The sequence below is a fragment of the Branchiostoma lanceolatum genome, chromosome 8 (genome assembly GCF_035083965.1).
Source record: "Branchiostoma lanceolatum isolate klBraLanc5 chromosome 8, klBraLanc5.hap2, whole genome shotgun sequence".
NCBI classification, from domain to species: domain Eukaryota; kingdom Metazoa; phylum Chordata; class Leptocardii; order Amphioxiformes; family Branchiostomatidae; genus Branchiostoma; species Branchiostoma lanceolatum.
This window is the reverse complement of record NC_089729.1, coordinates 3429417-3452746: the sequence shown is the minus strand read 5'-3', so window position 1 is coordinate 3452746 and position 23330 is coordinate 3429417. Positions and strand designations below refer to the sequence as shown.

Here is a 23330-nt window from a genome sequence, read left to right as displayed (position 1 = left end):
CAACAATCACTCTTTGGCAACGGCCAATCATAGGAAAGTTTGCTTTAAACTTAATTTATTTATTCATGACACGCTCAAATCGGCCTTTTGTGCGAGTACAAAGGGCGTTCTTCTACTCTTCAAGCAGATGTTGGGGTTAAAAATCAGAACATTATGTGATGAAATAAATCAGGAAATAGTGACTTACGATCTCTGTACTTTCAAGCCAGATGTTGGGAGAGAAAAACGTGTGGATGGTTGCGTGTCGACTTCAGTTGTTATCATCTTAAATCAGTGAACAATTAAGCGATAAAATGATGAGAATACAATGATGTGATCTAAAAACAACATAATATGATAAGATGATAATAAAAAATCTTATTGATCGATTTCGTCTCCATAGAATAACTATCAGTCCCAATATCTGCTTTGCGATTAGGATATACATTCCAAATAATTTAGTTTTTATAACGCACTTAAAACGGGTTTGTGGTCAAGTCCGATCAAGGTCCGATAAAGCACTTCGATGTAACTTTGTGTCAATGAATGTAAAACTAACCTGTGAAGTATGTGCACTTGCATTTGGGGAATGCGATTAATTGCATAATTACATTATATCGTCAAAGCTTACCCTCCAAGCAGAGGTTGGTGGGGAAGATTGTGACCAAAAAAGAGATCGGACAAAAAACGGGGCATATGATAAAACGGTCACAATCTTCCCCAACCTCTGCTTGGAGAGTAGTCAAAGCTAACGGGCGGTATTCTCAGGATAGTGTCGGCCAAAACTGTATTTAAACAAATTTTTTTTGGATCTTTACCTGCCCATGTCCCAGCTTGTAGATTCTAATCTGGTAATGTACACTGGAACGCTTATCTGGTACTCGACAAGCAGGGGTAAGATCCGGCGTATTTTCGCAGTATTTTATACGTCTTTCTACTTTTCTCCCTCCTCTTGACCCAACATAAAACGGAAAAGTAGAAAGACGTATAAAATACCCCGGATCTTACCTCTGCTTGGAGAGTACTTAGCTGGCATAGTCGAGTGAGTCTTCTATCTAAATATTAGTTTCATTTATCGTTGAATAATATTCATGTAATCGTTGAGGAATATTATTGTAACTATAGTTTCATTTGTATTGTATATCTTATGAATGTGGTACAGCTCTTTTTGGAGGGGATGGGTGGCCCTGAAAAGGGCCGGTGATTAGATACGGGAAATAAATTACTTCTTCTTGGGCTTGGCGGCTTTCTTGGCGGGTTTGGCCTTCTTGGCCGCCGGCTTCTTGGCCTTCTTGGCAGCGGGTTTCTTTGCTGGTTTCTTCGCTGCTGGCTTCTTTGCCTTCTTCGGTGACTTCGCCTTCTTGGCAGCGGGTTTCTTCGCGGCCTTCTTTGGAGACTTCTTCACCTTCTTGACCTTGGGCTTCTTTGCCGCTGGCTTCTTCGCCTTGGGCTTCTTCACCGCTGCCTTCTTTGCAGCAACGTTGAGCTTGAAGGAACCGGAGGCGCCCTTGCCCTTGGTCTGGATGAGGGTGCCCTTCTCAACCAACGTCTTCACGGCGCGCCTGAGGACAAAGGCCTTCTTCTCCACGTCAAACTTGTAGTTGGCAGCGCAGAACTTCTTGATGGCGGAAAGGGATGAACCCTTGCGGTCCTTCAAGGTGGTGACGGCTGTTGTAACCATCACACTTGCGGCAGGGTGGGCGGCAGGAGCCTTCTTCTTCGCGGCGGCTTTCTTGGGAGACGACATGTTTACGGCAATAGAGATCACAGTCTTTCGATCAGATGATGTCAGGAATGAATGGTCCGGAAAGTTACGTGTTGAGTATATAGTCTGTTTGCGGACGTCGTAGAGAGCAGATGGTCCATGGTCCTCCGGGCTGAATGAAAATGGCTGCCGAGCCAGAAGTTGTGCTTCCACCTCGAGTTTAAACGTTTATTTCAGCTCAACCATTGTCTCCAGAGTCGATTGATTTTACTTGTAGCATAGCCTATATCATTGACATCTGTCCTAGTCTGATTTTAACCATGACATATCGTTTGATGAAAGAAAATTTCAAGGACACTGAGAAAACACTACATTGACGTAAGATAGTAGGTAGTAAATGTTGAATTACATTGTTTTTTGGACCATTTTCCCGATATATTCTGTATACACAGACATGCAAAGATTTTCTTAATGATATGTAGAGTTTTCAATGTCAAAAAATGAGTTTGGGACAAAACAGTGACGTTTCAAACCCAGAGCCTCGAACAGTGCCCTCAGCACACTTGCATATCGAAGTGCGATTACTTCATGCAAGGACCGGATTTTTTTCCTGCTCAGGGACAATATATTTCTCTAATTGAGACGTTTTTGGTATGTATGTATGAATATACAGCCACAGGTGTGGTTTAGTCGCATGCTGTATTAAATTTGGGAGAGATAGGTTCTTGCGCAAGACTTCATAACAGCCCCTGACCAAAACAAAAATGGCGGAGAGGAGGGGGTCCGGTGCTTGGAGACTACCTATCCACGACTCTCAGGACGACATTGTCGCCGATGTGCGCCGATCCAAGGCACTTGTTGTTGTTGGGTATACTGGAAGTGGGAAAACCACACAGCTTCCTCAATTTCTGCACAAAGCAGGTACGTTTGGAAAACGTTCGTAAACACCAAGCGCAGCCTGGCGTGTATCTGGGGAGGGGGGCGTCACGTTACACTGACCGACAAACTTTATCCTCACAATCTTGCAGTCAACATTTCAAGCAGCATTAGTAAGTGATATCGTTTTATGAAGTTAGATGGGTTACAGTGATGTACTTTTGAATTTCTTTCTAAAATTGTCATTCATTCATTCATTACCTTCATTCAGTGTCATCATGAACGCCCCCCCTCCCCATATACAGTAGAGTAGAGTAGAGTAGAGTAGAGTAGAGTAGAGTAGAGTAGAGTAGAGTAGAGTAGAGTAGAGTAGAGTATATGCATTTAGTCTGGCTTTGTGTTAACAAGGAGGTTACAAAGTAGTTTTTTTAACCTCCTTGGTGTTTGCAAAGAAATAACTATGATTATGAATATTTTTCTGGTAAACCTTGAAAAAGACAATTTCAGATAAGAAATACAATGTACTACTAGTGTTTGAAGCCTTCTGTTTTTGTTAGGGATAGTGGTTATGGTGTAGGTCTTGTAATCTTTAATACTTGCAGATACATTTCTGGGCTTTGCCAAATTCCATATTATCATATCGGTCCTAACAGTTTATGTTTTACTGACTGTTTTGCAGGATTTAGTAAACATGGTATGATTGGTGTGACCCAGCCCCGCAGAGTGGCGGCCCTGTCTGTGGCGGCCAGGGTAGCACAGGAGATGAAATGCACCCTGGGAAGGGAAGTGGGGTACCAAGTGCGGTTCGATGACTGCACATCACAGGTAAGGGTTACGTGACGGTGGGATCTGCTATAATGTCCTTAGTGGGATGTACATTACTGGTGTAAGTCATCAAAGGCCACTTATTCTACAGTCAGTATGAGCACATATCCCTCTTCAGAACAAGGCTGAAGAATGCTCCAGAAAGATCACATTACATACCCTGAGATAAGGCTCCGTAGTGACCGCTGGCTCAAAAAATTTTTTTCAGCCAGCGGTCACTACGGAGGCTGGTACTCAGGCTACACATTACCCTCCTACATTTCTAGTCTTAAGTTCACAAAAATGCCTAATGTTGCTGTCATTGTCTCCTGAACCTTTAGGACACACAGATCAAGTACATGACTGACGGCTGCCTGCTGCGGGAGTTTCTAGATGACAGACAGTTGAGCAGATACAGTGTCATCATTCTGGATGAAGCTCACGAAAGGAGCCTGGACACTGTGAGTTTGGGTTGAACTTGATGTTTGTATATATAACTCTTGGTAGAGTAATAAGTCCTTAACCTGCAATAAATGTTTTTAAAAAAAAGAGATACACAATAGTATTTTTGTATTTATAGCTTGCTGACCGTCCATTATCTTAAACCTCCATGATGTCAGGACAGAAGCGGCTGGAAATCTGTCATCAAACCTCAACATCTGAAGTGCAAGCACATATATATATATATATATATCTGTATCTGTATCTATATAGCTGGTACAACCGCCATTAGGCGTAACACACCAGCTTCGCAGGCACGCGGCGCGGCAGCAGCTGGTTATATTACACCGAATGGTCTGTTACACCTAGTCATTGCATATCTGACTGCAACCGTTTTTTAAAGCTACTTATTGAAGATGCTCCTACAGTACTTAATGACAACGAGTTCCATTCTACTATGGTTCTCAGAAAATGCAAATTTTTGAACACATGAATCCTTGGCTGACAACTCTGGTACTTAAAAGCATGACTATTTCTTGTCCTCTTCTGAGCCCTTATAAGATGGGAAACAATGGATGATACTCAGTGTGAGTGAGTGTATACATTTATCTTGTTCTTGCCGTCTCCACAGGACATTTTGTTTGGCTTGATGAAGGAAAAGTTTCTCATGGAAGAAGAAGACTCTAAACGGAGACATCAGCTGAAAGTGGTGGTGATGTCAGCAACCCTGGACAGCGGCAAGTTCTCCCAGTTCTTCAACAACTGTCCTGTGTTTGAGATTCCCGGGAAGCTGTTTCCTGTGAAGGATGTCTACTGTAACATGATCAAGCCTGAAGATGTCAAGAATCCTAGCTACTGTAGTCAGGTAAGTTCTCTTCCTCTCCAAAATACATTCAATAATTGTACACCTGTGTCAGCCACTGTTTGATGGATGATGATTACTGCAATATCAATAGAATACTAGTAGCAGAGGGGAGATTTCCTGATGAAGAAACTTAGTAGTACAAAGAAAAAGATTTGACTCTCCTAGCAACGTTTGAAAGTCCTTTTTGGAGAGATTTGAGGTACAAAATTTCATCAAAAAAGCATTACAAATATGGTAAAGTCACTCTTTGAAAAACCTTCATTATTGAAAATAGACAATCAAAATTACAGCCTTTTTTTGTCCCTGAAGGCGGTGCGAGTAGTGATGGACATCCACACTGACCAGTCACAGGGAGACATCCTCGTGTTCCTGACAGGCCAGGCAGAAATCGAGAAGACCTGTGATATCTTGTACAAGAAGTCGGAGGAACTAGACTACAGGGAAGACGTGCGAGACCCTGATGTGACCTCACTACTCATCCTGCCTGTGTATGGATCCATGCCGACTGGTAAAGCCCCCCTCTCACTGGACCCGCGGCACACAGGCGGCGTCGCTCCGGCCCATCGAATTGACAAACGAATTTCATAGACAAAAAACAAATCTTTTTAAGCTTTGTGCGTTTTGTTGTCTTTTTGGTCATATTTGTACGTTTTAAATGATATTCCCATTATAAAGTCAAGGGTAACACAAATCCAGTTTAGAACGCAGCGATGCCGCCAGCGTGCTGCGGGTCCAGTGAGAGGGGGGCTTAAGGACTTATTAATTACTCTGTTTGTGAGGATGGTTGTAAGTTGTTAGAGATGTTAGGGATATGTTTCAATGGTGCAACATGTAGTCAAACATTGTAGGATGCATGTGTGAAATATTGTCATCTTATTTTCAGAACAACAACAGAGGATCTTTTCCCCAGCTGACTCGGGAGTCAGGAAATGTATTGTTGCTACGAATATCGCAGGAACGTCGCTCACTATTGATGGCATTAGGTAATGCTCACTATATCTGCTAAAAGTTCCACTTTTATCCATTCCTTGTATACGAAGTGTCAGTTCTCTTTTCTGAAATTATGCCCTCTACATTTAGATATGTGGCTGTATGTATGCAGCTTTTCTTAGTTCGATAATGTGACAAGATGGTGAGCCTTCTAGTTTTTCTTCGTAGTACGTTGCATCTTTTGTATAAAATGTACTGTAAATCACTTTAATATAGCGGCAGGAAAATATAGCGATTTGGGGAAAATGGAGTAGGTCACGGCACTTAATTTTAACGGTGGGAACAAAAAATTCTGTCTCAAATATTAGCTATCAAATACTTGCGATGAGGAAATTTTAGCTAGTTGACGAGTGACAGTTAAATCAACTAAAATTAAATTACAGTTAACAAATCAAGAATTACAGTATTCACTCTGTTGGGAAGCCCAGCTATCAGAAAACAGGACAGTCAGAAAAACACAACAGTCTTTCTTCTAATGTAATGTCTGTCTGTCATTTATTTTGTTCCACACTCCTTCAGGTATGTGGTGGACAGTGGGTTTGTGAAGCAGCTATCCTACAACCCCAGGACAGGACTGGACACCCTTCAGGTGGTGCCCATATCCAGGTAAGTGTGGTTCACTCACTCACTCATGACCCATGACTTCAGTGGTCATAGGGGCGTCATCACAGCCAGCCAGCCACAATGACATCACAATGATCCATGTTCATCCTGTTCTGTCCTCGGCCTCTCTGATCAGTTGTGCTGCGCTCAGGCCAGTCCATGTCTTTAAAATATCTGATTCAAATCTCTTACATGCTCATTTTTCAGTATCTTCAACATGTTGGTTTCTTAGCATTATTGCTTATGTACATCATACAAAAATGAGAGGGTGACTTCTTGCTTTGTAAAAATGATGCAACCAAATTTTGATAGTCAATGTTCCACTGTGCAAATAGTAAAATTTCCCTCTAATCTAAACAGTTGAAATCCTCCCATAATATCAAAGGTAAGGTAAGGCCCCCTCGCAAATATAAATGCCAACAAAAGTTAGAAAATGCTGTCACCTGTACATCCGACTGTCTCTACAATGCTGTGTGTGTGTACAACTGTAGATCAGAAGCCATCCAGAGAGCAGGGAGAGCGGGTAGGACAGCACCTGGCAGGTGTTACAGACTGTACAACAGGTGAGGTTAGGCACTGGGCAGGTGTTACAGACTGTACAACAGGTAAACACTTCCTATCTTTCATCTTCACAAAACATAACAGGCAAAACATTTCAGTTGAAAGTCAGTAATGATCATTTTAGTAGAATAGCTACTGCAATACTAATGTAGGCCACAAGGGGTCTCTATTGAGCCATGGTTTGCCACTTTCGTAGTCAGAACATCTGAACATGACAGACAAGGGGGATGAATATTGTATTCTTCCTACTGTTTTTCTGAGCACAATATGCAGATTCACTTGTATAAGACTTTTTATATATTTTGTGCAACATTGCTCTGAAAGTGATGATTCATGTCAAGTGATTCTTGATCAAACTGCACAATTTTCAATATTCTATTATATTCATCATTGGCATATCCAATGATTACCCTTTTGCCTGTTTGTTTTATTCATAAGCTCAATCTGTATTTGTATCTGTACAAGCTGTTATTTTTCTCCCACACAGAGAATTCTATGACCAGTGCATGCCCGAGGACATGTTGCCAGAGATCCAGCGGACCAGCCTCACCAGTGTGGTGCTCAGTCTCAAGTCCATGGGCATTCACAACGTCCTCAGGTGGGCAGACTTATATTGTCTACTGATTCCAGAGGGCCTGCATGGGGGGGTCCCGACAATGCTCTACGCTAAATTCGGAGGGCCGGCTACGTAATACGCTAAATTCAGAAAGCCTCCCTACGCTCCACGCTAAATTCAGAAAAGCCTCCCTACGCTCTACGCTAAAGTATGGAGTGGTCGTCAACGCTCTACGTAAAATTAAAATGGCCGATTACGCTCTAAGTAAAAGGGTCATGAAGGCCCTCATTCCAATATACGTGTACTAGTAGTAGTTAGATTGCCTGTAGTAGAGGTACATTGTATGTGTGGGGAGCATGGGTAGATCCACAATGTCCTGGACACATTTATCTGTACTGTCTGTCTGTCTGTCTGTACTAGCTTGACACATGTCTGTGCAGCTAGCAAGGTTAGACTTTAGACTATGGCTGGTGAAAATGAAGAAATAACAACCGCAGAATATTGATGCAAGGTTCTGATGAGGACAGGGTTTTGACGTTTTTCTGTACCTTTTTTTGGGCTGAATGAATTGAGCAAAATTTTAGTTTGGTACAGCTCCCCAGATTGCACATTTTCTTCCAACAATTTAGAAAAAAACTCCTCTGCTCTCTAGCTGCATAGCCCACCTGTATCAACTGGGGTTGTACATTTCATGGCCTCTATACTCACCTGTTAACTCACTCACTCACTATCCGGTTTATCGTCTTCTTTTCCCCATCATCTGGGGGTTTGACGTGCTTGCATGCTGATGGGGGAGCTTGGTGGCCGCTCGCCAGGTGCCTCTGTCCTCTGGATTTACATCGTGTAGGTTGAGGTGGTGGAGGTCCTCCTTGATGTTTGATTTTAAATGCTTTGTGTGTATAAGATCAGCTTTAATGTGAGATAAGGCCACACCAGCCTTCTGTTTTCATGATTTTTTTTCTAAAGTTTTTTTTTTTTTAAAATAAAAATCCGTTAACCAGGAAATTAAATTGGTGTGGCCTAAAAGAGGGATATCAAACAGTTATGTATTCTTTCCGTCATGCTGCGTCTGACTACTGCAGGTTTCACTACCTGGACCCACCCGAGGACCGCATGTTGTTAGAGGCACTGAAACAACTCTACTACTTTGATGCCATTGACAGGTGCATTCTTCAAACTTCTGCTTACTTTTGTAAAATTTTTTAAAATAACTGATTCCGTGTTCGTCACGGCACTTTATTAAATGTCACAGAGCGTTGTACAATGTGTGGCTTATATTAAGTTTCTAACGGAACATTCGGATTTGAAAACTTTCAAGATGGTGTCCGGATCTAGATATAATGAGTTAGAAGCTCACATTGTAAACTTATATTTCAGAATAGATAACTGCTTACTTTTGTTCTTGAATCTCACTACAAATAACATCTCTGATCAGAATTTACCTTGATGACAGAAGTTTTGTAAACTGTAAATGTTTGATGCAGGTCTGGTCTTCTCGGTCGCCCCTGCTAATGCATATGCTAGGGTCACATTTCCAATCCGGGGCCCGGCCGGGCAGTCTTTGGGAACGAAAAGTATGATACAAAAGACAACAAAACACAAAATGTACCCGAAATTATTTAAGAGCAAAGCTTGTGCAAATTTATGGGCATACCCTTTGATTTTTCGTTTCCGCAAACAGCCCGGTCGGGCCCGGTTAGGAAATGTGACCCTAGCATAACTCTGTATGTTCCCTATGATCATGAACAGGTCTGGACGTGTGACCCCCCTGGGGAGACTCCTGGTACAGTACCCCCTGCCCCCAGGCCTGGCCAGGACTGTCATCTCCTCCGGTTCCCTGGGCTGTCAGGACCTGCTGCTGCCCATCGCTGCCATGTTGTCTGTGGAAAATGTCTTCATCAGACCTGGTAACACCTGTAGTAACCTAGTTTGAGATCTATTTATACAAGCAATTGTACTTTGCTTATCTCTCAACAGCATAACATAAGAACAATACAGTATATGATTTCACATTATGTCAACATTGATATGCAAATTCAAATCCTAATTTCAACCTGATTTCATTCCATTAAGTTTTGTTATTAGTACATTATGTCAAGGCACTTATTTGGTTATATGATATTATGTTTATGTTATCTAAGTTACTCTGGTTTTATATTAATTTGTATTTCGCATAATGTTTTGTTATTTCTTGCAACCTTGTTTGAATTTTATGTAAATAACAGTTCTCACCACACAACGACATCGAATCTTTGCTCCTGTAATGCCGATAGGTAATGGTATAGTAATATATGTAGGAATGACTAGAAGTTGGAGTTTTTTTATTCAAGTTTCAAGCCGATAAGATAAAGATAAAATGCTCTGGGTGCCTTTAACTCCATGAATGCTGTTTTGTTATAATATTGTTGTTGTTGTTGTTGTTATTGATGATGATGTCACAACTTACAGGTGAAGGAAAGAAGCAGGTAGAGGCTCAACAGTGTCACCAGAGGTTAGCTGACCTGGCAGGAGGGAGTAATGACTTCACCACGCTGCTCACTGTCTTCCAGAAATGTAAAGAAAGGTAGGACTTCACCACACTGCTCACTGTCTTCCAGAAATGTAAAGAAAGGTAGGGTAACAAAGAACATCAACTATAATCTCCAAGCAGATTTCCACGGTGCGCCGAAAATCGTATATGCTATAGCCAGAGAAGCTCCAGTCAGCCAGAGAAGCTCCAGTCCACCCCATAGGACTCTGGCTAGCATATACAAATGTACGATTTTCGGCGTACCGTGGAGATCTGCTTGGAGATTACATAAACTATACATTTGTTCCAGTTGAAGCATAACATGGGTACCATCCTGTTTGTGTCACGTCTGTGGTGTGAGCGAGTCAGTGGGAGCAAGGGTAAACTACAAGGGTGATGGGGCTAGTCGAAACATTCCTAAGCACTTTCAATTTTATCCTGTTGCAGTAATGATGTCAGTCACTAGGAGTCTCTTTTGAACTATTACTGATAGCCAGATCAACTTGTTATACATACCCAGCTGCTGAATATGTTACCAGTATGTCAATGTGTTATGTAATATCCAACTCTCCATTATAAGGTGGCACAGTACATATAAGCAGCTGCATGCTGCCAAGGCACAATGTCTTAGCAAGCAACTACATTACATGCACCTCTGACATTTTATTCCGCCATATTCCTTTTGTGCCAGATATTCTTTAGTCTGTATCACGCAAACCCCAGCTGTCCGGGGGTTTCTGTCCCCTAGGCGGCAAGCGGTTACAGGGCGGCGAGCGGTTACAGGAGGCTTGATTGAAATCAGGCTAGATATTCAGGGTGCAAAATACCTGGTTGCACGTTGCACAGTGCAACAATATTTCGGTTGGTGCATGTTGATTCCAAACCCAGGTAGCGCAGTGTGCAACCTTATATTTTGAGCCGAAGATCTCAATCGGAGCCCTGGAAGCTCACAAAAACAGTGTCACTCTCATAAAATTCGGTAAATCTTAAATTAAAACAAAGAAATCAACACTTTTTCGTTTTAAACCATCCAAAACCCTTCATAGATCGTGGAATTTGAGCTGAAAAAGACGAAAACATACTGCCCTCGGCTAAACAAGATGTTGTTAGGTCAATGGGAACACAATACTATCTGATTTATATTTTGAAATATTAGTAGTATTATATGCTACATACGAGCTTGATTTGATGAAATTGGTGAATGTTGCTGGAGCAACCTGAAATTTGGATGTGCAACTTAGCATTTGCCCTAGGTTGCAACATGGGCAACCTGGCTCAAAAAATTATTTTGCACCCTGATATTCTTAGTGCAATATAAGATGTTGTACACATATTTGACAGAAGTACTTTGCATATGCAGTGACTCCCCAGCTCGATGGTGCAGAGAGAACTACATCCACTGGAGAGGAGTGAAGATGGCCCTGAGCATACATCAGCAGCTACAGGGGATCCTAGACAAGCAAACTCAGGTCAGAACAAGGCAGGGTGCACCCAGTAGGAATGGTCCTGCCAGAATAGAACGTTAAGACTCTGAACCTATCAGGGATAGACCACAAAGGATTTGGGGGGGGGGAGTGAAACTATTTGTACACACATTTTTAGGACAACATTTCCTGACAATTGCTTTCTGTCATACTGCTTTGTTCTTCTCAAATTGCATCTGCAACAGTTGTTTTGCAGCATCTGCCAATTGACATTTTTCATTGCCATTTTTATTTTGATATTCAGAAACTTTCTGAATATCAAAATCAAAATGGCAATGAAAAATGTCAATTGGCAGATGCTGCTTCAAACTCAGGATGAAGTAAAAAGCAGATCCAGAAAACCTATTTCTGGTAGTCCCAAGATGGATATAAACATGGTACTCATGACATTTGTAACTGAGAATGGTTCTTATTCTGAAACATGATCATTATGTGTTCTACTTGTGGTTTATAGATACCATTCAGAGTCAATGATGTTAAAGTAATGATATATGTTGATAGAGTCGATAGGACTCAAATGACTGTGTATCTCTGCTATATTGTATCTCACCCTTACCTCTTCCCTCATGACCTCAATGAAAAGCGGCCTGCGTGCCGATTTGAGCTTATCATAAATAAACAAAGGTTCAAACAAACAAACAAAGACATTTGTTCCCCTCCATGTACATGTCCAGTCTGCAGACTTCCCTAGACAGAAGCTGGCAGGTTCTCCCAGTGAGCTGCTGAGGAGGGCGCTGTGTGACGGCTTCTTCAACCACACAGCCAGGAGGTAGGCCGTGCTCTAAACCACTGGTGTTCAGAACAGCTTCAGATCACAAAACTATCAGGAGACATATTTTCAGGGGAAGAGCTACTAATATGTAAGATATGATGATGAGGAGTGGAAGGGGATGGATGGCCAGCATTGACTGACTGATGAAACTCAGGACATCTATACATGCCAGCAAAGCTAATCTCCTTTCTACTGTGCCAGTCATCATCATCATCATATCAGGCAGCTTGCTCGGACTAAGGCTGCTCTCTCCCTCCAGGCATCACGGTCCGCCATTAGTTGGTCTAGATCTTCAGACCTCACCCCTACATCCCCAGCAAGTTGGTCTATGTAGGTCCGTCGAGGTGCCCATGAGTTGGTGCCCCGAGCAGGAGTTCGCTAAAAAGTTCTTCTTTGTTTCTGTGGCTATATCCTGCAAACCGTACCCTTCTCTCTCGTATGATTGATGATATGGATGGTAATGTTCCATACAGTTCCGCTTTAGTGGGGTGTTGTTTCCAGGATTTACATTTGTATTGAGCACAGCCCGAAGCATGCGGGTGTAAGTTCCGTCAAGCTTGTTCTCAAGTTTCTTTGTCCACGCTGATGAACCATACAATAGCACAGATTCTACCACAGCCCTGAAGAAGTTCCTTTTCATGATGTCTGGTAATGTGGATTTCCAAATTTGTATTTAGCTTTTGGTCATACATTAGTAGGTACAGTACTAGATATTCATGTTAGGGAGCATCAATGTTTTGTCTTGCCTTCATCAATCTTTGCTGTGTTTTTCAATTATTAAACTCAGTGTTGATAAAGTAGTCTCCATGAGAATTTCAGCATTGTTTATTTTCTCCTTAGATCTGCCACTGGCCGGAGCTTCCGAACCATGGATGGCCACGCCTCCACTGTCTTTATCCATCCTTCCTCAGTGGTGAGTAAGATTGTAACACATGACCTTTAAAGTTCTTCTGTTCTGCCACAGGGAAGTATGCAACACTCTGTTTGTTGTAATTCATCTGCAAAGAGACATGTTTTCGAGGTAATGCCTCTTACAGGCACACGCGTGATAATGCACTGACATTAGAATCACAGTGTGAAAATATGTTCCAAACAGAACCACACAATCACAATACAACAACATTGTATCTCAATTTGAAAGCACACTACCTGACGACACAAGTCCAACTTTCGTGTTGACAGTTTGAGTGTATGAAATTTGCAAACAATAAAGCAAAAATTCTTAACAAGTACAGAATTCCTTCTCGGGATCAGTCTTGGTGATATTACTTAAGGTAGGAAGTTCTTCAGCTAAACTTTAATGTTAGTTTGCAAGACTATTAGTTCAAACAACAGCTCTTGAACCATCTATGGTTTAGGATAATTAATCCTCACAAACTAAAGAAGGAAATAGTCCTAAAAGTATAGAGAAGACTAGTGGTATAGTTTGTTACTAGGTCACTGTCTTAGAACAAATATTTCATTCACCATTCTGAGGAAAAACATGTCCCACATAACTCCATAGTTCTAATTTGACAGCCAAGGACAAGAGATAACCTTTGGTTGCAGAGGTCAAGACATGTCAATCAAAGTCATTCCAGAAGACTGCTGTAGTTTTGGAGACATGCAGTTTCTGGGAGACACGTGAAATTTCCAAATGATACATTATAAGGTTTGTTTTTAAAGAAAATTTTCATCATGCTAATTCATTTAGACTGTAAGACTGCCAACATATGACTTTACTCTATGATGTGATACAAGATTTGACCTGATCATGTGATACAAGATTCATTGTTGTACTTTAAGACAAATTAGAATTGTCACATAAGGAAAGATTGCCATTTGGTGGTTGATCAAAATCTTGTACAGTTAACACAATATCATGTAAGGCATTGTTTGGATAAAGTAAATGTTTTCCTCATCGGTCCCAAGTACCAAGGAGGTTTGATTTTAAACCTCTTTGCAATTACTTTATTATTTTGGATGTTCTGTAATTTAATTAGGAGTGGCCTTGACTATTATGGTGCATTCACTTTCCTCAAGATTTCAACTTTTGTTTTGTCAACATTTTAATCTTAGATGAAAATCTGTCAACAACGCACAAGATCTATCAGTTTGTTTTGTGAGATGCAAACTTTGTTTTGACCGAGACAACAACAAAAATGAGGTGCCAAAAATTTAGTGCAAAAGGGCTACAGGGAGAAGTTTAAGGAACATGCATATGAACGATGTTCATGCTTAAGCCAGCATCACAATTCATGCCAGCGTCGGCCGACTTTGTAGATAGCCCAAAGCTCGCCGAATTTCAAAATTGCTCGAGCTTCGACCATATTTTCCAATGAAAATCTCGGGCGACGTCCGTCGAACACTCAAAACTAAAAATCCCCCATGAGATGGTACCATCTTTTGGACATGGACGAAGTCAGTATCAACTAACCTGGTAAAAGGCCAATGTTTGGATCAACTTTTATTTCTAAAAATCGCCCGAAGCCCGCGTAATCAACAGGACATCGGCCGTACTTCGGCCAAAAATGCACATTTGAAGCTCGCCAACACGTTGGTCGAGCTGAATTTCTTATTTGTGAGGGGGGCTTTACAACAGTTACATTGCATGTGCCTGTAAACTCATCTGCTTTTTCCTCATCACCTTTCATGAGAATGAAGAGAATGATATACTGTGTCATTAACACTTGGTCAAAACTATTCACATTTCATTTGTTTCAGTATCTACAGACATAGAAATCTCTCTTACATCTACATTTGTATAGGTTCATGAGGAAGACCTTTATTGTACATGTTTGCCCCACTGGGCTAAGCACAGGTCACATGTGAACAACTATATACATATTGATGAGTATATAAACATTCAGCATACTCTAGAACTTTCGACTTCCTTTCGTTTCTTGGTAATTGTATAAATGTAGGAGGCTGTGTGATTAGTTAGAGTTGTTTTATCGAAGGCTGTAAGAAATATGGATTTCTCTTTACTATTCAGGTATCTGAAGTAGGGGAATTTACTTAACACAGAATTGAAAAGAATAATTCTATCGCTACCATACAAAGTACAGTCTACAATAACATGTACTTCGTCTTCCACTTTACCTAGACTATTGGCAGTAACTGACAATGTTACAGATTTGTATGCAGATGTTTTGGCCCATGTTCTAACTGCAGACGTCATGGCTGATGTACATGTTGTATTTTCCAGCTGTTTGGAGAGGAGTCTCAGCTGGACTGGGTGATTTTCCATGAGGTGGTGTGGACGTCCAAGGTCTACATGAGAACAGTCTGCCCGGTCAGTTACAGGTTTGCATAGCAAAACCTTTGTTGGATCCGTTGGCATGTGTGGTGGCCGCCATCTTGAATTGTGACATCACAGGGTCGCCATATCATTTTATCTGGAGGGGTGTTTTTTGGGTTCGCGTTCTCAGTCTATTTTTAACAAATCGTCACACAATTGTCACACATTCAACTCAAATAAACAGAAAATTTATATATTTATAAAAAGACCCTGTAATCGCTAAACTCACATAGTAAACCTGAAGTATATATGGCGCAAATACTTAACTCTAGTTGGCTTGTGTGTTGTCTTCAGCCCTCTTAATATTGATCTGTAGTATTGTGATGATATGCAACTACATGTACATTTGTATCCCATTCTATTTATGTTAGTCTTACCTGTGAAAAGAGTTCTCTTTGGAACTTGTGGAGGAGAGAGCTGTAGTATATATCACATCAGCTCCACATTTAGATCATTGTAGACTTTATTTTGAAAAACAATGTTTTATTGAAACAATCAACTTATGATATGCCAAATGAATGGCATGCTGGCATTCTTTTCCAGGTCTTAAGCATTCAAACTAGAAAAGACAAGAAAAAAACAAACTAACAGCGCTGCTTTTTGTCATGGTGTATCCATGTATTGTATATCAATCTGATTTAACACTGTTGTTCACGCTACTACTCACTTCAGTACTACTAGTATATGGGAACAATACCACATCTTGCATCCCTCTCAGTCTGCCAGCATAACCTAAATCACAAGCAGATGTGCAGGTAGAGAAACGACTGGTTAGCAGACTGCAAGGTCATGATCACTGCTGAGGAAGGGTGGAACCCGGACTTATGTCACATTCCGTGTTCCTGTGCGTGTGAGCATAAGAAACAAAACGATGCCACATTGTGTGGTTGTGCCATGATGGTTAGCCTGGAATCCAGACCTATTATAGCTCCTGAGTCTCTCTCCGCAAATATTTGCGGAGAGAGACTCCGGAGCTATAATAGGTCTGGATTCCAGACTACATGATGGTAGCCTGTCTTAGCCTGAGTACCAGCCTCCCTAGTGACCGCTGGCTCAATTTTTTTGAGCCAGCGTTCACTACGGAGGCTGGTACTCAGGCTAAGCCTGTCTTACCACACCCCAAATCTAGCACTTACAGTCAGTCACTTACAGTCTTTATACTATACAGATGCACACAGCTTGTATTTTGTATGCCTGAAGAAGTTTTACATATTTTGAAGAATACTCAAATACCGTAGTAACCTTTGTGCAAAATTGGTGGGTCACAGTGTAGCCATCAGGGTTGTAAAATTGATGACACAATTACGAGTTACATACAATCATTTTCTTCCAAAAGGGGGGGGGGATGACTTGTGTACTCTGAACTCCCTTTGGAACACTGGAAATATTTCTGTTCTTGTGAGGTAAGGCCACACCAATTCAATTTCTTGGTTAACGGATGTTTTTTTTTCTTCAAATTTTAGCACGAGGACATCATTAAAACAGAATGCTGGGGTGAAAACTTGCACCTGACCATGTTCACACCCTGAAACTGTGTGCACCAAAGTACAAACTTTCCTCTGAGATTCTGTTTTCATGTTGAATTTCCAATCTAGCATTTGTTTTAAAATTCCGTTAACCAATAAATTAAATTGGTGTGGCCTAAAGGAATGAAGAAAATGGTTCTCCAGCACACCCCTACTGTCCCTTATAGTTCATTCCTTACCATTCCATGTGCACTATATTGCAGGAGCAACCAAGATCCCATATAGCCATGATAGCTGAAGATATAAGCCTGACCCAGAGGTGCAGTATGTGCCACTGTGTACATTTGTGATCTAAAGTTGTTCCTGTCAATCAGAAGGGGAGGCTCCTGTTACCCAGGCCTGTCCTGATTATTTTGGGAACATGATATATGTGCCATCAGCTCTCCTTGTGTCAGGGCTGGCACCAGAGTGGGTGGGAGGGGGAATCATTATGGCATGTCAAGCATGATTAAGATGTGGAGCGAGATAGCAGAGAGCTGCACTGGGCAGAACCACTGGTGGGGAAAGGAAGTACCAACCTACTACAGTAAAGATGTGTTTTTTTTTCATCAAAATGGAATAACAATTGTTGTGGAGAAAGAAAACTTCTGTGGCAAGATGTGACAATGTTTATGTTCAGCCCTATTCGGGTAGATTCAGCTTTGTCATAGTTTTAGGCATTAAACATAGTAATGCTACTGCACTGTAAAAAAAAGTTAAGGTAAAGCGGTCGAACCTCAGACTGAGGACGAAGCATGACGCTTTTTCGTTAGCTAGTAGTGCAATGCGGCTTCGCTGCGGCTCCCGTTTTTGGCCAAGCACACCGGGTCACCCCTACTCTTCTCGATAAGTGTGTAGGGTTCTTTTATGTGCAGAGGTTTGAGGCTTATACCTGAAGCTCCCTCATACACTCCAGAACTCCTCATCAAGTGCAAGTCTTTTTTGTAGCAAGAGTTTTTACGGCTGGATGCCCTTCCTAACGCCAACCCAAACCCTACTGCCTGGCTTACGTCTCTGTCTGGTATTGTTTGGTTTCCAATGGCTCAGAGGACTTGGTGTGTAGGAACACATGGGGAAATGGTGTAAACATGACAGGTCTTGATGAAGTGCAAATGTAGGCTATGGTGATCTGGCAGGGTCCTTAGTGGCAGGGAAGGTCAGTATCAAGTATTTCCAGGTCCATTTATTCCCTACCAAAGACTGCCTGATCATGATAAGAAAGTATAAATAAGTCTCTGCTGCTTGTCAATCGGACTTGGGGCAGAATCAAAGCCATGTGCTGGTTGCTCCACAGCTGACAGCAAACTATATCAAGAATTCTCACATTCAATTTAAGGTGCTGACTGGAAGAAATAGAATGGCAATAGCCATCTATGAATTGCTTCTCTGTAATTCATTTTGAATAGCATGGCTGTTATTTGCCTATTACTACCATTCTATTTTGCATACTGTAAATGCATTTAAGTTCGCATGGTTTTTATTTCGCGCTAAGGCAAAAATGGGGTGTTCGCGGTGGTTTTAAGTTTGCGGCAACGCTATAGTCACATACTGCTACAGTATTGGACAAAAATGTTTGCGGTGGTTTTAAGTTTGCTGTGAAACGGTCGCAGGGAAAACCGCAAACATGAAACCACTGCGAATATTTCAGCATTTACAGTAATTTACTATTGGGAAAAATGTCAATGCCATGTTTCAAGTACAATGTCTAGTCAGTTGTCGCCATATATAAAGGACCTGTTACATAGGAGGACAGCATGGCTTCCTGTATGAACAACCCTCCATCCAGTTTATTTCTACCTTCCTTTTTACCTTATTTACTTCAATATCATATCCAGAGAGTGGTCTAAATTCTTCGTTTTTTTCACTGCAATTTTACCGTGTAAGTACCCTTCAGAGAGCCTAGCCATCATGGTGTAATGTAGGGTTCATCATACTCTCCAAGCAGAGGATGGGTTCCGGCAGGTTTTTGACGTGTTTTTAGGCGTTTTTTTCAGGCTTTCTACTTTGTCATCTTTTTTTTCTCTTCTTGGCTATACAAAAAAAAGATGACAAAGTAGAAAGCCCGACAAAAACACCTAGAAACATGTCAAAAACCAGCCGAAACCCTTCCTCTGCTTGGAGAGTAGGGTTCATCAGTCAAGGACAGGGGATGCACCAATTAGGCCAGTCATCAGTGTGCTTGCCATTTGGTCCATCTCCATGTCTTCATGCATAGTTATTGGTCTTCTAGATTGACCGTCTGTATATTAAATACTTATTGAGTGAAAGTTGTCCAGTTGCAATGTTTTGAAATGTCATCATCATCATTTATCAGAATAAATCTGGTGAAGTAGAGATAACGGTCCTCCAGTACTTTTTGTCCTTCAAAGTGTTCACCAAGGCAGTCCCTGCGAGTTCAGTGTCTCTTTCAATCAATGTTGTGAAAGTAGTTTTTGAAATTTCAGTTCAGTGGAAAAGTTCCTGCCATGTACTGGTCCTGTTGTAGCCTGGATGCCAGACCCCCAATCTCTAACATATTGTTTCCCCAAACGATAGATATGTTGGAGATTGGGGGTCTGCCATCCAGGCTAGCCCTGTTTTACAGTGAATTTTCCAAAGTTGCAAATCCCTGTCAGTAAAGCAAACTTCAATAGAGTGTAACATCATTCAAACCTCCAACTGCCTTAAAACAACACTGAGAGATAGCTATGCCTAGTGGAGGTGCCAAATCTGCAAAATGTCCAGTAATTGGCATCTGCATCCATAACTCAGGACTGATGACTATCTCCCACATTCTGTTGATGTCAGGCGAACTGAGGCAGGGTCGGAGCCCTGTATGTTGTGTGAACTCACAGTCAGCAGGAAGGCCTGATTAACAGAAGGATTAAACATGCTTCTGACAGATGTCCTGGAATGACCTATTGTGCAACTTCACTTCAACTTCGATTACCCCCAAATAACCCCGCGAGGGGCAAAGTAGGGGGGGAGGAGGTCCCAGGCTAAGGCGGGCAGGCCTCCAGCCTGGCGCGGAATGACTCAACGGTGGGAGCCGTAACAACCGCGCCAGGCAGGGCATTCCACTTGGAGATGGTGCGGGGGTAGAATGAATGTTTGTAAGAGTCTGTCCGGGCGTTAAGTTGTTGAGATTTGAGCGTGTGGCTCCCCCAGGTGCGCCCCTGAGCTGGTTTCAGTAGACTATCTGTGTTAATATTGATGTAGTTATGGACTAGCTTATAGAAAAAGGTGAGGCGGGCGTTCCTCCTCCTTTCAGAGAGAAGGGTCCACTGCAGGTCATTGTGCTTAACCGTTGAGACTGTGTTACCTCATTGTGAAGAGGAATACTAATAAGTTGGTCACTTTTGGATGGTGACTTCAAACACTGCAAATAGGATTATCTTATTTCATGACAATGACGTGCTTTTACCAGTCTTTTGTTTCATGGTTCTGAATTGGGTTTTGCAATGTTATATAACATCCTTCAGTTGTGTCAGGGTTGTCTCAGGAAATGAATGACAGAAAAGAATGAATGACCTTTATTGCTCAACAGTTGTACATGGTACAATGTATGGCAACAATGACAAGACAATCAATACAATGAGGACTTAACTATTCTATTCTGAAATCTATAACTACAAGAATATGGGCGTAAATGGCGTACTGATATAGTATTACTATACCTTTCTGTCTGTTACAATACGTGCTCTCTTTTGTAAAGCGTTACATATGTATTGGCCTAAGAACTTAGATATGGTGTCGGGGCATGACATAAGTAGATTAAAAATGTCTGTGTTTGTCTTTGGTAAGGGTTTACTGGATTTACTTGAGATCATATTCATTAATTTTCGTCTATCTACAGTATATGCTGGGCATGACATTAGGAAATGATATTCATCTTCAAGAATGACAGTTTCCAGAGTGCTGGTTCAGACACCTTTACTCCATGTCACTCAGATGTTACTGTAACAGTAAACAAAATTTTCCCGGCAAAATGTGCATAATTCTTGTCCATTTGAGGTGACCTTACTGTATGTTTGTATGCTAAATGGCTTTTATTTCCCATGATTGCATCATACATTGACTGACAGCTGTCACTTCAGGTCAGATACAGCTGGGTGCAGGACCTGCTACCCAAGCTGCACCAGCTGGACCTGTCCTCCCTCAGCGGCTGTCAGCTGATCGCTGACGAACCCACGCCAACTGCACAGGACCACGATGTACACAAACCACTTCTGGAAGGTCAAGGTACTGGTATCAAGTTTTCACTCCGGGCCATGGGAACCACTACATCATCATGCAATCCCATCTGTGACACATTCTTAACATGATACATAAGGCCATACCATTTTGATTTCTTGGTTAAAGGATTTTTGTTTTCCAAAAAAACAAAATCTTAGAAAAAAAAAATTCATCAAAACAGAAGGCTGGGCCTAAGGCCACACCATTTTAATTTCTTGGTTAACGGAATTCTATAAAAAAAATGCTAGATTGGAAAATCAACAAGAAAACAGAATCTCAGACGAAAGTTTGTACTTTGGTGCACACAATTTCAGGGAGTGGACAGGGTCAGGTGCAAATTTTCACCCCAGCCTTCTGTTTTCATGATTTTTTGAAATTAAATTGGTGTGGCCTAAGGCTACAACAAGTAAATTTTATGGATGACATCCACACACCCATTGATTTTTGTCTGATTTGCACACAAAAAGGAAATTCTGTTTCCGATCCCCTATACGGTGATGGTCCACATGACAAGAAATGACCGAAATTGGAAAGACATGTCGTGTGGTAGCCGTGAGTGTAATTGTAGAATTGACACCAATGAGGTAGCCATGAGTGTAGCCATAGAAGTGAAACTTGTTTGGTAGTCGTAGAAGTGACACAACTTTTATTTGATATGCTGAAACTAAGAAGGATTTTTACCACCTTTCAACTACCGATTGCAGGGGAGCTAGCAACCCCTCCCTGTAGAGTTATACCGGCTACCTAAACTTGCTGACCTAAGTGCCACTGTGCACTTCAAGATGGACAACAACAACAAATCTTGATTGCGAAGAACATGGTGCTGAAAAACTGAAAATTGTTGTTGTTATTATTGATAGTGACTACGTTCTGCATGTTGTGGTTTCAGAATCCTCCAGCTCCCCCAGCCCCGATGTCAGCAAGCTTGCCAAGAGGAACGACGACTCCTCTATCTCTGAGGCTCGACTCAGGTACCTGCAGAGGAGGGAGGCCAGAGGGAAGGCCAAGAGATGACAAAAGTCTGACCTCTCACATGTTTTTTCCTTTGAAATAAATGTACATACATGTACTTTGAGATTTGTAAAATAAAGTGTGTTCACATGCAGTATGTAGCGTGCAGTATGTAGCGTGCAGTATGTAGCGTGTGTAGTCCATTGGTCAGCGGCCTTGGCTCTGGAACTAGAAGCCCCGGGTTCGATCCCGGCTGTGTCACTCACCCGACATGCACGCTACCGGAAAGGGTCGCAGTCCTTAGGACGGGACGTTAAGCCGTGGTGCACTGTTCATTGTGCTTGTCGAAAAGAGCTAGGGGAATTTCCCCGGTACAATGAACCTGTAAATACTGCATGTAGCGTCTGTCTTCTCTGTCATGACCAGTGGAAGATTAGCTCTTCTGTTCATTGAGTTCATTTAAGCTAAAGTGGTCTGAGAAAAAAAGAAAAAGAAAAGATAGTATCTTTCAGAGGGCTTGTGTACTCCTGGTGTTCCTTTGATTGTATATGTTCTGTTCACATTACAAGGTATCAACCAGTTTCAAACATACAGATACATTTACATTAATGAGTTGGTTATCTCTGGCTGTTGGTATTGTCAACCCCTTTTAAGATTCTGTGCCAAGATGGTTCCAGGTTAAACAGGTTGAGTAGAATACATTTGCAGTTTGGCTTCAGAACAATTTAGAAGATTCCCTTAAGTATAAGTATAGGTTGGCTGATGCAATACCAGATCTTTTCTCCAGTGTTACATCTGTGTATTGCCTGCCCAACTAAAACCCACTCTGAGCAACTTGGATGTTTGGATTGCAGCCATCCTTTCTCTTTCCATCCGCAGCACACCTCCAAGGATTGTGCCAAACTCACGCCAGTCACGGAAGCTTCTAAACAAACCAATGTCCTAACATGTAAAAGAGTAATTGGTTCTCTGTCAGGCTTTGTGAGGTTGATCCTTGTGGTAAGCATCTCAAGCCTGTAGCCTGTCCCGGTTTTGGCTGTAGTGATATGTGGTTTTCTGATAAGCTACTATCAGGTCCAAACTTGTGGTGATGTGTGTGTACTCTGTTGTGCCAGCTCAGAGGAGTGTTTGGTGTAAGCTCCAGTTTGATCCCACGGTTGTGCATGGTGCGGGTAATCATAGTGGAATGTGCCTCTTTAACCAGTGATGAGGAAGATCCCCTCAGAAACTGTGT

General features: G+C 41.7%; 2 protein-coding genes across 3 annotated transcripts; one reads left to right on the top strand and one right to left on the bottom strand.

Annotated features, from left to right (window-relative positions):
• Positions 1–34: 34 nt before the first annotated feature.
• Positions 35–1761, bottom strand: LOC136439980 (late histone H1-like). The gene has a single exon (XM_066435697.1). The coding sequence runs from the start codon at positions 1724–1726 to the stop codon at positions 1202–1204; it is 525 nt and encodes a 174-aa protein (XP_066291794.1). The 5' UTR covers positions 1727–1761; the 3' UTR covers positions 35–1201.
• LOC136439979 (probable ATP-dependent RNA helicase DHX40) lies at positions 1751–22687 on the top strand. 2 transcript variants are annotated; one of them, XM_066435695.1, is made up of 18 exons: positions 1751–2605; positions 3240–3385; positions 3706–3825; positions 4437–4670; positions 4980–5178; positions 5554–5653; positions 6180–6266; positions 6755–6826; positions 7312–7422; positions 8463–8543; positions 9130–9287; positions 9829–9943; positions 11250–11358; positions 12048–12142; positions 12986–13058; positions 15333–15419; positions 21007–21151; positions 22035–22687. In XM_066435695.1, the coding sequence occupies exons 1-18, from the start codon at positions 2449–2451 to the stop codon at positions 22157–22159; spliced, it is 2214 nt and encodes a 737-aa protein (XP_066291792.1). In that variant the 5' UTR covers positions 1751–2448; the 3' UTR covers positions 22160–22687. The 2 variants fall into 2 exon arrangements, with proteins under 2 accessions (XP_066291792.1, XP_066291793.1); XM_066435696.1 differs by lacking the exon at positions 1751–2605 and adding an exon at positions 2666–2733.
• The last annotated feature ends 643 nt before the right edge of the window (positions 22688–23330 follow it).

What these genes read in the sequence shown, in the direction of transcription:
- LOC136439980 (XM_066435697.1), bottom strand. Translation starts at nt 1,726, where the DNA reads ATGTCGTCTCCCAAGAAAGCCGCCGCGAAGAAGAAGGCTCCTGCCGCC.
- LOC136439979 (XM_066435695.1), top strand. Translation starts at nt 2,449, where the DNA reads ATGGCGGAGAGGAGGGGGTCCGGTGCTTGGAGACTACCTATCCACGAC. An exon ending in GTATGGATCCATGCCGACTG is followed by an intron (nt 5,179 to 5,553) that starts GTAAAGCCCCCC and finishes TCTTATTTTCAG; the next exon opens with AACAACAACAGAGGATCTTT. An exon ending in TTCCAGAAATGTAAAGAAAG is followed by an intron (nt 9,944 to 11,249) that starts GTAGGACTTCAC and finishes TTGCATATGCAG; the next exon opens with TGACTCCCCAGCTCGATGGT.